General features: G+C 56.6%; 6 protein-coding genes across 6 annotated transcripts; 4 read left to right on the forward strand and 2 right to left on the reverse strand.

Annotated features, from left to right (window-relative positions):
• Positions 1-2: 2 nt before the first annotated feature.
• On the reverse strand, positions 3-1,348 carry P884DRAFT_288964 (CTD kinase subunit gamma CTK3-domain-containing protein). The gene is made up of 3 exons (XM_069443975.1): positions 1,010-1,348; positions 753-929; positions 3-669 (listed from the first exon to the last, which is right to left on the reverse strand). Exons 1-3 carry the CDS (start codon positions 1,163-1,165, stop codon positions 217-219), a joined length of 786 nt encoding a protein of 261 aa, XP_069302002.1. The 5' UTR covers positions 1,166-1,348; the 3' UTR covers positions 3-216.
• A 580-nt stretch (positions 1,349-1,928) lies between these two features.
• Positions 1,929-2,998, forward strand: P884DRAFT_266224 (pyrroline-5-carboxylate reductase dimerization-domain-containing protein; the record flags this gene model as incomplete). The annotated part of the gene is made up of 2 exons (XM_069442015.1): positions 1,929-1,989; positions 2,055-2,998. 2 exons carry the CDS (start codon positions 1,929-1,931, stop codon positions 2,996-2,998), a joined length of 1,005 nt encoding a protein of 334 aa, XP_069302003.1.
• A 99-nt stretch (positions 2,999-3,097) lies between these two features.
• P884DRAFT_234963 (acyl-CoA N-acyltransferase) lies at positions 3,098-4,979 on the reverse strand. Its single transcript, XM_069439932.1, has one exon. It carries the CDS (start codon positions 4,579-4,581, stop codon positions 3,313-3,315), a length of 1,269 nt encoding a protein of 422 aa, XP_069302004.1. The 5' UTR covers positions 4,582-4,979; the 3' UTR covers positions 3,098-3,312.
• Positions 4,980-5,452: 473 nt separating this feature from the next.
• P884DRAFT_234965 (Zinc/iron permease) lies at positions 5,453-7,058 on the forward strand. Its single transcript, XM_069439933.1, has 4 exons — positions 5,453-5,613; positions 5,723-5,739; positions 5,801-6,592; positions 6,649-7,058. Exons 1-4 carry the CDS (start codon positions 5,578-5,580, stop codon positions 6,842-6,844), a joined length of 1,041 nt encoding a protein of 346 aa, XP_069302005.1. The 5' UTR covers positions 5,453-5,577; the 3' UTR covers positions 6,845-7,058.
• Positions 7,059-9,604: 2,546 nt separating this feature from the next.
• P884DRAFT_190627 (quinon protein alcohol dehydrogenase-like superfamily) lies at positions 9,605-11,819 on the forward strand (the record flags this gene model as incomplete). Its single annotated transcript, XM_069437527.1, has 5 exons — positions 9,605-10,039; positions 10,099-10,697; positions 10,752-11,114; positions 11,179-11,527; positions 11,595-11,819. The coding sequence occupies 5 exons, from the start codon at positions 9,605-9,607 to the stop codon at positions 11,817-11,819; spliced, it is 1,971 nt and encodes a 656-aa protein (XP_069302006.1).
• A 1,184-nt stretch (positions 11,820-13,003) lies between these two features.
• On the forward strand, positions 13,004-14,557 carry P884DRAFT_281989 (dehydrogenase E1 component-domain-containing protein; the record flags this gene model as incomplete). The annotated part of the gene is made up of 5 exons (XM_069443573.1): positions 13,004-13,147; positions 13,268-13,401; positions 13,470-13,837; positions 13,903-13,989; positions 14,049-14,557. The coding sequence occupies 5 exons, from the start codon at positions 13,004-13,006 to the stop codon at positions 14,555-14,557; spliced, it is 1,242 nt and encodes a 413-aa protein (XP_069302007.1).
• Between the last annotated feature and the right edge of the window lie 446 nt (positions 14,558-15,003).

Genomic DNA, 15,003 nt, shown 5'->3' on the forward strand with positions numbered 1-15,003 from the left:
TTGTATTGCTCGGTTCAGAACCCCATCCTTGTGTGAAACATGGATACACTCGGTCGAAGAAGCATGCGATATAAACCATTGGTATTTCGTTGATCCCGTTCCCGGCAACGCCAACCCCCCAACTCTACCGTCCCAACCGACAAACGCCATGCAATGCAATCCACACACACTCTTTGTCTGCCATTATTTTCTTTCTTTCTTTCTTTCTTTCTTTCTTCAGTGTGCTCCATTCGCGTCATCCTTGCGGTGCGGACACCGGCGAGCCTCAGACTCGGCCTTCCATTCGGCCCACTCCTCCTCCCCCATCCGATGGTCGTCCTCCCCGAGGTCACTGGTCTCCTCCCAAAGCTTCTCCATCTCGGCATTCTCGCCGGGAGGGACCGCCCAGATGTTCTCGCGCTGCCGCTTGTGCCGCTCGCGATCCTCTTCGATCCGCTGCTCGATCTGCTTCTTGTCCAGCTTCGGCGGGACGTGGCCCCGCTTGTTATAAGGTGGCAGCGTGCGGGACGGGGGCATGTCGCCGAGGTTATCGGGCATGCCGTCACCGTTGAGCGGGGGCGGGGACATGGCGAGCTCCTGGGCCGAGGCGTCTCGCTCCTTGAGAACCTCTTCAATCTCGGTTACGGCCTGGGCGTCCAGGAAAGACTTGTTCTGGAGGGCGTGGAGGACCTGAGCGGATGGTTGGTGGTGTCAGCTGCGACTTCACACTCGTACCCCGGAAGGGCAATCAACGTTAAAAGGCAATGGCTCACCTTCCTAACCACCTTGACGTTCGCCGCTCCTGACCCGTCGTCCGGCGCCACCGCGTCCACTACCCGGATGATGTCGCGCTGCATCATGCGCACGTAGTCGTCGTAGCCGTCCTTATTGGCCATGTCGAGGAAATGCTCGATGAAGTACATGATGTTGGCACGGGTGTTCATGTTGTTCTGTCGTGCTCCTCTCGTCAGCCATGCCACCAAGCTGCGCGCATTCACGGCGGGGGAAAGGAGCTCCAGACTCAACCCACCCTTTCCAGCTGCTCGAGGATGCACGAGTGCAAGTCCTCGGCCATGTCGCGGTACTTCAGGGCATACTGTGCCGCCTTCTGCGCCGACGTGACTGATGCATTGAGCTGGCGGAGCTGGTTGGTGAAGCGCATCCGCACTTCGAAGGGGTCAGCCATGGTGTTGTCCTTGCGGGTACGCTGCTGCCCTTGATTTCTTTTGGTCGTCGAGCGATGACGGAGGTATCGCGGGGGGGCGCAGCGGGACTGGGATCTGCTACGGAATGAGATTTGGCGCTTTCATCTGCTTTCGCCGGCTCTGCATGTGGAACCTCGCGCTGGTTAATACTCCAGACTCTTGGCTCAAGCATATCTCCCCGCCATGTGCCAATTGCGTAGTGTTTGTCGCGTCCGCACCACAGGTTACATCTGGAAGTTCTCTATTGCTTGGCGCGCTGCTCCCAGCTGCAGGGGTCTTGGGGAGAACAGGGACGAAGAGCCGCCTCACAGCAGCTCCACTAACGTTAGTGCCTAGTTGAGTAGGCGGTAAAAGCACAGGCGCGCGGGGGAGGGGTTCTTTTGGCCACTTGTGGAGGCCCAGTCTTTTGGTCTGAAATTTTGCCGCCAAAAAAGGTTCGTGTAACAAACGAAGAGATCTAGTATTATCAAGCAGATATTCGAGAATTAGAAAGGAGGATTTTCCTTCACTAACCGTAAACTTGTTCCGTTGGGAGGTCGGTTTGGCCGTGGCTTGGAATCTCTAGGTTCTTGGCTTGACTTCCGTCGTTGACCTATCACTTAACCGAATTCGACCCGCTCTGCTTTTTTTGGAGAAACATCACTTATACCACCGCTCTACTCTCCATCTCCGAACTTCGGACTCTTGCATAGCTCAAACCTCGACTCAGCAACCGAAAAAAATCCACAACTAGTGAGCACCGAGATGAGTGCGACACCCGTTGGCAGCAGCTCTCCGGAGCTCACCATGGCCGTCCTCGGCTGCGGTAAGATTTTATGAAGTCTCTCCTTGCGCATCGGCACCGTTGGGGTCCCTGACAGACATACCCAGGGACGATGGGAATTGCCATCCTCTCGGGCATCCTCTCCTCCCTCGACGAGATCCAAGACGCCAACGCCAAACCCGCCTCCTCGGGCACCTCGACCCCGCTCTACGAGACCTCCGCAACCACTCGCCTTCCCTCGCGCTTCATCGCATGCGTCCGCCGCCCAGAGTCCGCCAAGAAGCTTAAGAACACCTTCGCCTGCCACCTCTCGGCCGTGGAGATTGCCCAGAACGACAACGTCGCCTCGGTCCGGCGCGCCGATGTCATCCTCCTGGCCTGCAAGCCCTACATGGTCAAGGAAGTCCTCTCGGAACCGGGCATGGCCGCGGCGCTCGAGGGCAAGCTGCTGATCAGCATCCTCGCCGGAGTGACCGAGACGCAGATCGCGACGACGCTGGCCGAGGCCAACGGCGGCAGCGCCCCCGCGGGCTGCCGCGTGGTGCGCGCCATGCCCAACACGGCCTCGCTCATCCGCGAGAGCATGACGGTCATTGGCATCTCCAACCCGCCGCTCGACCCGGACACCCTCGGGTTGGTAACGTGGATCTTCAAGCGCATCGGCGACGTCGTCTACCTGCCGCCCTCCACCATGGACGTCTGCACGGCGCTGTGCGGCTCCGGCCCGGCCTTCTTCGCGCTCATGCTGGAGGCGGCCATCGACGGCGCCGTGGCGATGGGCCTGCCGCGGGCCGAGGCGCAGAAGATGGCGGCCCAGACCATGAAGGGCGCGGCTAGCCTGGTGTTGAACGGGGACCACCCTGCGTTATTGAGGGACAAGGTCAGCACGCCCGGCGGGTGTACCATCGGCGGCCTGCTGGTCCTGGAGGAGGGGCGCGTCAGGGGCACGGTTGCGCGAGCGGTGCGGGAGGCTACGGTTGTGGCGAGCCAGCTAGGGCAGGGCGTGCAGGGCGTAAACGGCACGCGGTTCCCGGGGACACAGTTACAGTAGGCGGCAGTGATAAAGACGGGGATATGGGCTGTTCCTCCTCTCGTTATTTTTGGGTCGTAGGTAGGGTTCGGGATAGACGCCAGCTGAAAAGAGTTTTTTCCATTCTCGAGAGACGACCGCAGGCTTCGCATGGAATACCGAAGCCTCTTTTCCGAGTAAACGCAGAAAGAAAGAAAAAAAACGAATAAGCGCAGAGAATGCCGCCGCCAAAACGCCTTAATGTACCAAACCAAAAGGACACGCCCGTAATGGCTACACAATGCTCGTCACTAGCAGCTCGTCATGACCAAACCCGACTTGTCCGGAGGACGCACTCATTCATCCTCGACCCTTGCCTTCTTGCTAGCCTGCTCCTGCGTGTCGTCAGCCGCCTTGCGCTTTCCATTCGCTGGTGACCCATTAGGCCCAGCAGCACCAGCAGCAGCCTCATCCTTCCGCTCGTCCTCGGCCATGTTCTTCAGCTGCTCCTCGGCCTTGATCAGGAGCCGCGCATAGTCGAACTCGACGCTCGACACCGTCTCCTCAAGCTTGGCGATGCGCTCGGGGATCTCCAGCTCGCCCAGGGCGTCCTTGTTGTGCTTGTATATCCTCTTCTTGAGAATCAGCCTCCAGAGGCGGTATTCATGCTCCTGCTCCTTTGTCGCCCTGGCCGCCTGCTTCTCCGGGGAGATGCCGGGCCGAACGGGCTCGGGCAGCTGCGACATGAGGTGCATCTCCAGGACGCGCGCGAACTGGCGGGGCGCCATCTTGGCCTTGGCGCGCACCGCGTCGTACGCGGCCTGGTCGACAATGTTGTTTGGCGCGGCACCCGCTTTGGGGATGGTGACGTCCGTGTTGATGCGCAGCGCCTGGAACTCGGGCAGCTGGCGCAGGTAGTGCAGGTCCGCGACGTCGCGCAGGTCGTCGAACGCCTCGTTGGGGTCTTCGACCGTGATCTCAACTGTCTGCGGGTGCTGGATGTATTCCTTGAAGACACAGCTGTATAGCCTGGAACCTAGCCCCTTGCCTTGGAAGGGCGGGAGAATGATGAACTGGGAGATCCTGCTGCGGCAGGGAAGTTGAGACAGGTCAAAGTCCTGGGCGAGCGTTGCCTTTTCCACCTCGCTCTCTGACGGAGTGACCGGGGGTGTAAGTGGCCGAAAGTGGAAGAAGCGGTAGACCGTGGAGTAGCCGGCGAAGACATAAGGACTGCCGCTGGCATCGCTGGGGGGAGCCTTTTTCTGGTACAGGAAGAAAACCGTCCACCGGTCGGCATCGGAATCGTCCACGTTGATGGCAGTACCGCCTTCAATAAAGAGAGGTGCGAGTATCTGGATGCGCCTGGCAACCTGTTTCACGGCGGGGTCGGCCAGAGTCCCCTTCCAAACCTCGAACGTGTTGCCATGGGAGCGGAACGTGGTAATGAGCTTGCCGGGAGGAGTCCAGTCTTTCCGGAGGCCGTTGACCGCAGTTTCGAAATCCTTTTTACTCTGAAAGGCGACGTCGGGAAGGATCTCGCGCAAGACACCATTGATGTCTATCGCCTCCGTATCCCCGACGCCGGGGAATTTCTTGCTGTATGTGACGGACAGGTTTGGTCGCATATCACTCGCATTGTACCGGAGATTGATTTCGAGATCTTTATAGCCGAAAATCTCCTCGTTGTCGCCAAAGAGCGAATATGTGAATTTCGGGTGAAAGCTGTGGCCGATGGTTTTGACGCCTGTCGCAGAAGGCGTCACTAGGGACAGGAGGAGCGCGTCGTTGGACGACGTTGACCCTGCAGCAGATTAGCCTTGGAATAATCCGTACTCCACGCAATGCAATGTTTGCAAGACTCACAAGCCTCGTCGGAGGACATGATGGGCAGTATTGTCTGTATCTGTTGAGACTTAAGAGGTCCCCCAGGATGTCGCTTGAAGTGCAGGTCGCAAAATGAGCGATGGTAGTTATTAGTTTCGCGGGTCGCGCGACGCGTTGGCAATGGCGCGATTCAAGAGGACCTGGTTAAGTGAAGAGAGCTTGGACCACGCTACGAAGTCCAAGGAACGGCTCCACGCGTTCTGTTTCCTTCGCAATACTAGTAGTTACTCCGTACACTACTTACTTCCCTGCCGTCTGTTCCTGACTCAAAGAATATCCATACAGTACAAACTACTGTGTTAGCTACCTCGATAGTCGTTGCTTGTGAACACTCTCCGTTCGGGTAGCATTCTTTACCGACCAAGCATACTTCGTACCTGGGATTACTTGCGTAGTTACACAGACGTACATGCCACTGTGTGATTCAAATTTTATACAGTGTTTAAAGGTGAGTTTTAAAGGTTTGGATTAAGATTGCGCTAGCCAAAAGAAGTCAAGCGTAACGGGAGAGGCGGGTTGCGGAGCATGGCGTCTCGGTCGATCGGCCCCTGTAGGCTGAACGATCGTGTCAGGCGCTCCAATGAACCCTTCAAACCAACATGCCACCCTAGCACTTCCGACACAGCCAAATCTGTTCAACCACGACGGGAAGCGCTTTGCTAACTTTACGCCAATGTTCTGACAAGGGAAAGCTCAGCATCGCAATACCCCAGCAGTCCATCAACCGGCAGCTGCTCATGATGGCCGGCTTGTTTTTTCTCATCGTGACCTCTGTGAGTCGCTAGCTGCAACCCCCCCTTCCCCCCCCCCCCCCCCCCCCCCCCCCCCCCCCCGGGCGATCGTCGGGAAAGGGGTTGAGGAGCTGACTGTTTTCTGCAACAGGTGGTCATGGCCGTGGCGTGCGTCTTCGCCGACTGATTTTGTTGCTAACCAGCGCGAGCTAACCCGTTTGGGCGACAGCTCCTTCCTCGCCGGCGCACTCCCGCTGTCGCTCTCCCTCGCGCAGTCCCAGCTGCGGCTCATTGCCTCCCTCGGAGCGGGACTGCTGGTTGGCAGCTGCCTGATTGTCATCCTGCCCGAAGGGATCGAAGCTCTAGCCGCAGCATCTGAACATTCGCACGACCCAGCTCAACCGATGCCACGGCTGCCGGGGCCGGTGCCACGAGAGGGCGACGAGTCCGCGGAGAATACCGGCGAACTACCCGCATTTAGCATCGGCTTCGCCCTCGTCCTTGGTTTTGCGCTGATGTTCCTCGTCGACCGACTGCCTCGCCATGCGACCGAGAGGTTTCGAGCCGCGCCGACAAGTAGGCATGTCAGCCTGGAAGATCTTGCCGGGTCAAGTGTGTCCGGGGAAGGCGAATCCGAGGGCTTTCTGGACTCCCTCGCGCCGTTACCCAAACAGACTCGTGGTCTAGCTACTACATTGGGTCTCGTCATACATGCAGCCGCGGACGGCATCGCAATGGGAGCATCGGCTACAACTTCCAATCTGAATGTTGGACTCATCATCTTTCTCGCGATTTTGGTGCACAAGGCGCCGGCCGCCTTTGGGCTGACGTCAATCCTGCTGAAGCAAGGCCTCACGAAGCGAGCTGCGCGGGTGCATCTCATGGTGTTCAGTCTCGCCGCCCCTGCCGGTGCACTGGCAACCTATTTCCTCGTCTCGTTGGCCGGAGGCGCCAACTTGGAGGGCGAGTCAGCACAGTGGTGGACGGGTATGCTGCTCCTTTTTAGCGCTGGTACATTTCTGTAAGTTATCGTCAATCCGGAGGAGCGGCGCCTATCGTAGCTGACACCATTATTAGGTACGTGGCAATGCACGCCATGCAAGAGGAAAACAACCCAGCGGGTTACGACCACAGTTCTAGCAGCAACGGGTATTCCGAGAGCGGTGGCTCCGCTCCCAGAAGAAGAACGAAACTCGAATTGAGGGATACTCTTGCGACCGTGGTGGGCTTTATGCTGCCATTGCTGACCCGGTTCGGACACCATCACCATTAACATGTGTATCTGCATTTGTTCTTGGGGGATCAGGCGTTCTGGTTTAAATGGGAAGCGAGTCATACCAGGCATAGACGGGATGAGACTTCGAGCAGGCGTTCTGGGTCATAGCGTTTCTCTCCCTTAGCTGTGGACTTGTAGTGCAGAGAAGGTTGGAAAGTCGAGTTCAAACAAGCCCATCTTCGTGTCCCAAAGAAACCCAGTTATCTGGCCCATACCCTTTCTTGTCGGTGCCTACGTTTCTGCCATTTAGTTGTTTCTTGGCGCTCTGGGATGGAGATGGCCGCTTTGTTATGGTAACGCCCGATTCCCAGCGGAAATACAGACGTAGCATGTTCTTATTTCTTGTTTTGGAGTCATGCCTCTTTTGCCAGGTATCGTCCCAAAGTTTGCATACGATAACGTTAACTCCTTGGGCCCCTGCCATCACGTCTGGCCAAGACATGCGGACTATGACCTGCATCCAACAATTTCAAAGCAAACATCGTTCGGTGTACGAATGTTTCACAGCACGCCCGTAGTGGCATAAATGGATCCCCCGATGGCGTGACTTACAAATTCTGCAGAGTTGCCACCATTCCATTCATTCCCCGTTTTTTTATGCCCGAGGTGAGGGATGCTCCAACTGAGGCTAATCTCTCAGCTGGGATAGTCTAAGCGAGTGGGGATGTTTCACGCACAGGTCGGATGGAGTTGCCCGGTTGTTTCAACTGACGAGTTGGTTCGGCGACCTATGGTAGGTCTGGAATTCAACTGCGCCCTTAATGTGCTAGCTGATGTGAGGCAGAGACAACGCGTCCTGGTTCCAATCTCAATCGCCAGGATAGAGCGCAAATTTGATGCCCGAGAGCCCTGTAATCTTGACAATTTTCATCATGCATGCTGGGTGTATTCTTTCGTAGTACGAATAACAGAAGTAGTGCTCTTGGAGCCCGACAGCGCTGTCGATGCGTAGGCCAGGGCGAGCAAATGCTCACTTTGCAGGATGTTGAAAGTTGTCTCACCCTCGAACTGGTTGCGCGCGACCAAGAAGGGAGAGTGACTGACCTCACATGCTGCTTGCCATCCGGATGCTCGTCCCATTCGCATGGCCCGAAGACGAGTGAGGCGCGACAGGCGGATACGGCAGCAATCCCTCTGCCTGTCAACCACTGTATGTATATGTGTAAGGATCCGTACTACAAATCCGTGTGTCTCAACGGTGCGAACACGCACAGGAATGCACATGCGTGTACGGAAAGACAGGATGGCTTCCGGCGATGATGCGTGTAGTCATGCAAGCGAGACAACCCGACCCACCAATCCAGCACATTGGGGCCCGAAACTTAGGTAACCCATGCAATGCAGTCACTCCAACTGTGTATCCTCGTCATCCGTAGTGTGTGCATTTGGATGGTCGGCGTAATCCGGTTGAATGTAGTCGGCAGGTTGTTGGACCTGGCCAGCGCGTTATTCCGGGCTGCAAGGAACCTACTTCGGCACAGATTCTCCCGTGGGCAAACTTGATGAGCTGGGAAAGGATCCGCTCCAACATGTTTTAAGCAGAGACAGCCCGACAACTTGGTTTGCCCAGGGGAACCTTTGGAACTGCTTAAGTTGCCAATGCTTCGCCGCCTGTCAGGAAGATTGGATAGGGTCATCATCGTAGGCGATGCAGAGCCTGCTAACCGACTCCATCGGCGGTGATATTGGCAGGTTTTCAACATGGAGGCCGCAGTTTGTCAAGTGCGGATAGTCGCCGTTGAGTGGACGCTGACGTGCAGGAGTCGAGGGCCAGACCGCCTGGCAGTAGTTGAAATGTTCGGCGATTGCTAGGCCTGACAACTCAACAATACAAGGTCGCCAAACACACTACGCCAGCACACGAAATGAGGGGATCAGGTACAATACCTATGTTGGTAACTGTCGTCAGCGAAACAGTGCCCTTTCCGTCGCTGGAGCACTCCTGTCCCCCGGCTCAAAGCCCGTCGTGGCTCCATATATGATCAAGGGCTCAAAGAGGGGCCGCAACAGGTGGCGGATTGGCAGGGGTTTCGGCCTTGGTGCTGCCCTGGGCGGCGACCGAGAAACCGTGGTGGGGCCGTGCCATCTGAGCCCAGCTGTGGGACTGCAAGGAGCGGATACTGCCATGTACCACCCCTGGGCCCGGTCAGCACGCTCCTCATTCGGCGCATGGGAAGTCTGGGAAGGGCCGCCCCTTCCCGTCTCGTATTTCTTTCCTTTCCTCGGCCCTCGCATCAGACTCCAAAGCAGTTGGCCTTCCCTCGACCTCTCCCGAACCTCGCGAAACCGATGATACGGGAGGGAAAGTTCACGGAGTAACACGCGTGTTGGCACTACACACTTCTACCAATTCCTTTCGACCTTCCGACCCTGCTCTGGGCTCCTTTTCCGAAACCTCCCCCATCGCGACCGTCTCATTACCTTTGGTTTCGACCCAGCCTCGAATTCTCGGGTTCCCGACGGTAGCTTGCTCTTTCAGATTCCCGAACCTATTGACCCGCCCGCACACTCGCGGCGCGTTCTGTGACCTTTCCCCTCCGTGCATTCCGACTGCGACCCGCCGCGAATTGAGCACGAACATTCCGACGTCATTCCTCAACTGTTGTGCTGCTCGGTAGTTTTCCTTTGCAGCGTACTGCTGGAATCCCCGTGCTTTGACGAAACTTCAAACCGGCAATTATTTGTCTCTGATCAAGAAGCGCGAGATAGTGGCCGGAGTATCCGACTCCGCCGTTTCGCCACGCGCTCTTCATCAGGATGCCGCCATACAACAGACCGCTCAGCTTCTCGGAGCGAAGGGGTGCCGTCTTCAACGAGGAGTTGTCCCTCAACACCCACAATGTCAAACTGTCCCAGCAACGGCCTAGGGGGCCGCCGACGCCAAGCATGAGCACACCTGCCGCCGATTTTGAACAGGTGACTGGCTCCCCCCCGCCCCCGCCAACTCCTGCAGCATCTCCTGGACCGTCACACTCGAAGTTGAACTGGAGTAATGCCAAAGAGGACGAAGAGGCTTATCTCTCGGGGCTGCGGAAGTATTTTATGCAATGCAATAGTGGACAGAGGACTCGACTGCTCGCGGACCTTCTGAACCTCTGCACCAGTGCGCAGCTGAGCTTTGTGCATCAATTCGTTAGCCCCCTCCTCAAGAAGGACCCATTTACGACGCTCCCAGATGAGTTGTGCCTCCGAGTAAGCTTTGGCCCTTTGATCTCCGGCCACTCTAGAAATTGGGAGCTGACACCTCGCAGATTCTTTCCTTCATCGACGACCCGAAAGTCTTAGCACGCGCGTCGCAAGTCTCAAGGAGATGGCGGGACTTGCTGAGTGACGACATGACCTGGAAGAACCTCTGCGTGAAGCACGACTATCAGCGGAGGCTGTCCGAGGTTGACCGGCTGAATCCTCCAACCTCCCCAGCGAGGACCGAGGCCTATTCCTTCGGTCACCGGGAAGACGTCTCGACGAGCCATGACTTTGCTGGTGCGCTTACCTCTACCTCGTTACCGGCCACCTTCGACGGGAAATCAAATTCGCGTCCCGTGCTGAGGTCGTACAAGTCGCACTTTAAACAAAGATATCTTGTTGATGCCGCCTGGCGGTCCGGTGGCCGAAACCTGACGCGCAACATCACACAGGACGGCGGCGTCGTGACAAGTCTGCATCTCACCTCCAAGTATATCATCGTGGCTCTCGATAATGCCAAGATTCATGTGTTTGATACTGAGGGGAATGCACTGCGCACACTTCAGGGCCACGTGATGGGCGTCTGGGCCATGGTTCCTTGGGATGATATTCTGGTCAGCGGCGGCTGCGACCGCGATGTCCGAGTCTGGGATCTGTCTACTGGGTAAGTCTGGGCGGCTTGGCGTGCATCCGGGGGTTCCGCTGACTTGCGTTCTAGTGCCTGCATGCACACCCTGCGAGGCCACACCTCGACCGTTCGCTGCCTTAAGATGTCGGACGCCAACACTGCGATATCGGGGTCCAGGGACACAACTCTCAGGATATGGGACATTAGGACCGGGCTGTGCAAGAACGTACTCGTCGGCCACCAAGCGAGCGTTCGCTGTTTGGAGATCAAGGGCGACGTTGTTGTGTCTGGGAGCTACGACGCAACGGCAAAGGTCTGGAGTATTTCGGAGGGCAGGTGTCTGCACACTCTTACTGGCCACTATAGCCACATCTACGCCATCGCCTTCGACGGTCAGAGGGTGGCAACCGGAAGCTTGGACACAAGCGTCCGGATATGGAACGTGCAAACTGGGTAAGTCGTGCAGATTCACTTGTGTGCCTGGTCGCTCAAGGTTTAAGCTAACTGTTTGCCTTAGCGAGTGCCTGGCCATTCTCCAGGGGCATACATCCCTTGTGGGGCAACTGCAGATGCGTGGTGGCACGCTTGTCACCGGCGGTAGCGACGGGTCCGTTAGGGTGTGGTCGTTAGAACGGTTCTGCGCCATCCACCGCCTAGCAGCTCACGACAACAGCGTCACCAGTTTGCAGTTTGACGACACCCGAATCGTCAGCGGCGGGAGTGATGGGCGGGTTAAGGTCTGGGATCTCAAGACAGGCAACCTTGTCCGCGAATTGGTTACTCAGAGTGATGCGGTCTGGCGTGTTGCTTTTGAGGACGAAAAGTGCGTAGCCATGGCACTGAGAAACAGCCGGACCGTGATGGAGGTAAGCCAGGAAAAGCAGTGCATTGAACTGAATACTCTGCAGGGGCAGCTACTAATCTACCGAACAGGTATGGTCTTTCTCTCCCCCAGAAGAGTTGCTCAACGAGCAATCCATGTTGCCTCCAAAACGGAGGCTCGACGTGCCGGTACCAGACCGGCCGCTGAGCGCATTCTCGCTCGACTACCGTGGATCTGGGTCCACGGGTGGGGCACAAGACATAGACATGCCGGATGCCGGCCCTTCAACGGCGCCTCTTCAACAGACTGGCCCGACATTCTTCCAGGACGCGTAGCTGGCGTTATTACCAAGACATTGCGAGTAGCAGCGAGCACGTGGTTCATCTTTTTTCTCTTTTACACGCAGATACCCTCCGAAGCGGCTGGCACACGCAGGTCAGCGTTTTCTATTATGGTTGCACTCTCCGGCGACAGAGGCATACGGGACTACGATACCAAAGTCAACGATAAGAGACACAGGTGTGGGCATTGCTATGGCGTTTCAAGTTTCCAACAGTTCGCATGGTTTTATTGGGCGAAAACCTTAGGGATATTATCAAACAATGCGGCATTGGGACATTAGGAGGATGGGGGTTTCAAGGTCAGGCGCGGATTCGGCTTCACACAGCACGCTGTGCTCGGAGTATTGGGGGAGAACTTGCTATCCTGTGTTGAAGTTAGGCGGGGCTTGACCTAGTGATGATATGGCACAGTCCCCGCGATGTTCGGGCTAGAGTTGTCGGTTTAGCGGTGAATTGAACGATCGAAGTTGAGCACACTACCTGCTTCAGCCTTGGCGTCTGCTGCGACTTGTGCTCTTGAGCAACGAATGTGCAGAGAGCATTGTGGGACTGTAACAATGTCCCGATTCCGGTCTCGGAAAGTAACCGACAGAACTGGACGAAGACCAACCCGAACTCGCACCGTCGGCTTAGCCTCAATTGAAGCTGGCTTCTCACTTAGCTGAGCTAGTTTACAATATAGAGTTGATCATCCTTTATTGAAGTTTCCTTCGCAGTAGTAGACGAGCAAGAGGGACCCACTGAATGTCCACTCCGTAGTGTGTACGGATCACTTCTGTACACTACGTACACAGTAGTGTAGTGACAAAGACAGAGTATCTTATCTCTTCACTTTTGACAGATCCACTTGGGGTTCTTGGTCGGTCCTTTCCGAGCTGTCACAGAAAATAGCGCGCGGTGAGTGGAGGTCTGACGGGCCCGGACCACCAGGAGCAGGCCATGCTAGCTTTCCCAAAACAGCTTAGCTCCTGTTCAACAAGCATCATTCAGTCCCCCAACGCCAAAAAATGGGGCGCCCTTTTTCTCAAGACTGCTGCAGGGTCAGCTTTGCACGCAGGAAGCAGAACTTTGCGATTTCGCAGATTCCGCCGTTTCTTCTGTTTCTTTCTCAGACTGATTTCCCCCCCACCTACCTCCTCCACTAACCTCGCTCATATCACATCGCATCTCGTCGCACAATGTTCTCGCGGGCCGTCCGGATATCGCGGGCAGTGCCGATCCGCGCTGCTCAGCGCGCCCAAGCTGCCCCCATCGCCGCCGCCCGGAGGACAGTTACCACAAATGCTGCGTCGGCGCAGGTCGACAAGACTTCCATTCCGGAGGTATGGTTTCAATTCAATTGATACGTCGGCGTGGGATCGCGATATTGCCCTGGTTTAGCCAACTGGGCTGAGCTCGGGTGGTCAATCAGCGTCTTACTAATGTTGCTATTTGGAAAACAGTCCGATGACGAGCCTTTCCACATCAGGCTCAGCGATGAGAGCTTCGAGACCTACGAGCTCGACCCGCCCCCCTACACGCTCGAGGTTACCAAGAAGGAACTGAAGGACATGTACCGCGACATGGTAGTTGTCAGGTATGCAGTGCCAACCTCCTGGGAATTCTGCATCGGACCCGCCAGGCTGACATCTATGCTGGATAAAGGCAAATGGAGATGGCTGCCGACAGGCTATACAAGGAGAAGAAGATCCGGGGTTTCTGCCACCTTTCCACCGGTCAGGAGGCCGTCGCCGTCGGTATTGAGCACGCTATCAACAAGTCTGACGACGTTATCACCTCGTACCGATGCCACGGCTTCGCGTACATGCGTGGTGGTACTGTCCGCTCCATCATTGGTGAGCTGCTCGGCCGCCGCGAGGGTATCGCCTACGGCAAGGGTGGCTCCATGCACATGTTTACCAAGGGTTTCTACGGCGGCAACGGTATCGTCGGCGCTCAGGTCCCCGTCGGTGCCGGTCTTGCTTTTGCCCAGAAGTACACCGGTGGCAAGAAGGCTACCATCATTCTCTACGGTATGGATGCTCACTCACAAATCTCGGGACATGATCTGTGAGACAAACTGCTGACTTTTCCATAGGTGACGGTGCCAGCAACCAGGGTCAGGTCTTCGAGGCTTTCAACATGGCCAAGCTCTGGAACCTCCCGGCGCTGTTCGGCTGCGAGAGTGAGTCTGGGCCTCGCAGTCACGGATGAATGAAATTGCAGTTACTGACAGCTGCGCAGATAACAAGTACGGTATGGGCACATCTGCGGCTCGTTCATCGGCCCTGACCGACTACTACAAGCGCGGGCAGTATATCCCGGGTCTGAAGATCAACGGCATGGACGTGCTCGCCGTCAAGGCTGCTGTCCAGTACGGAAAGCAGTGGACGGAGCAGGACAATGGCCCTCTTGTTCTCGAGTACGTCACTTACCGGTACGGCGGTCACTCCATGTCCGACCCTGGCACCACCTACCGTACCCGTGAGGAGATTCAGCGCATGCGGTCCACCCACGACCCCATTGCCGGCCTCAAGCAGCACATCCTGGATTGGGGCGTTGCGAAGGAGGACGAGCTCAAGGCCATCGACAAGGAGGCTCGCAACCACGTCAATGAGGAGGTCGCCGCAGCCGAGGCCATGCCCTTCCCCGAGCCTACGGCCAAGATCCTGTTCGAGGATATCTACGTCCGTGGCACCGAGCCGCAGTTTATCCGGGGCCGGACGCCGGATGAGGTTTACTACTTCCATTGAGGAACGTGCGGAGCCGACAGCTTGCTTTAATGGATTCCACCTTGGGAGGACAGGTTTCATGCCGGGACTGCGAGGTTCTGAGCGAGCGTTAGGGAGTTTTGCTGTACAGTATCCTAATCTGCTATAGAGCCTGGGAAGGTCGTGAAATTGAGGTTCGGGATGGGAAGCTTGAAATTCTTTTTTTTTTTTCCAGCTGTTGCCTGCTTGGTTAAGAGTTAACTACAAAATTCGACTTTGCGATCGAGAGCTGAGCGATCGAACGTTATGAATGTCACGAACAACTTCCACCAGGTAGCGTGCCCCATTGATGGCCGGTGCTTTTCTGTTGGGCGGCTCACTCATGTGACCGTGCACTTTACGCGACCCCTGTAACCAACTGCTGCCTTCGCCAAAAGTCGCGTCAAAGCGCGTCACCACAAGGGACTCGAGCTCAACGATCCACGATC

This window comes from Thermothelomyces heterothallicus (assembly GCF_042370625.1).
Source record: "Thermothelomyces heterothallicus CBS 202.75 unplaced genomic scaffold P884_scaffold_1, whole genome shotgun sequence".
In the NCBI taxonomy this organism is placed as follows: domain Eukaryota; kingdom Fungi; phylum Ascomycota; class Sordariomycetes; order Sordariales; family Chaetomiaceae; genus Thermothelomyces; species Thermothelomyces heterothallicus.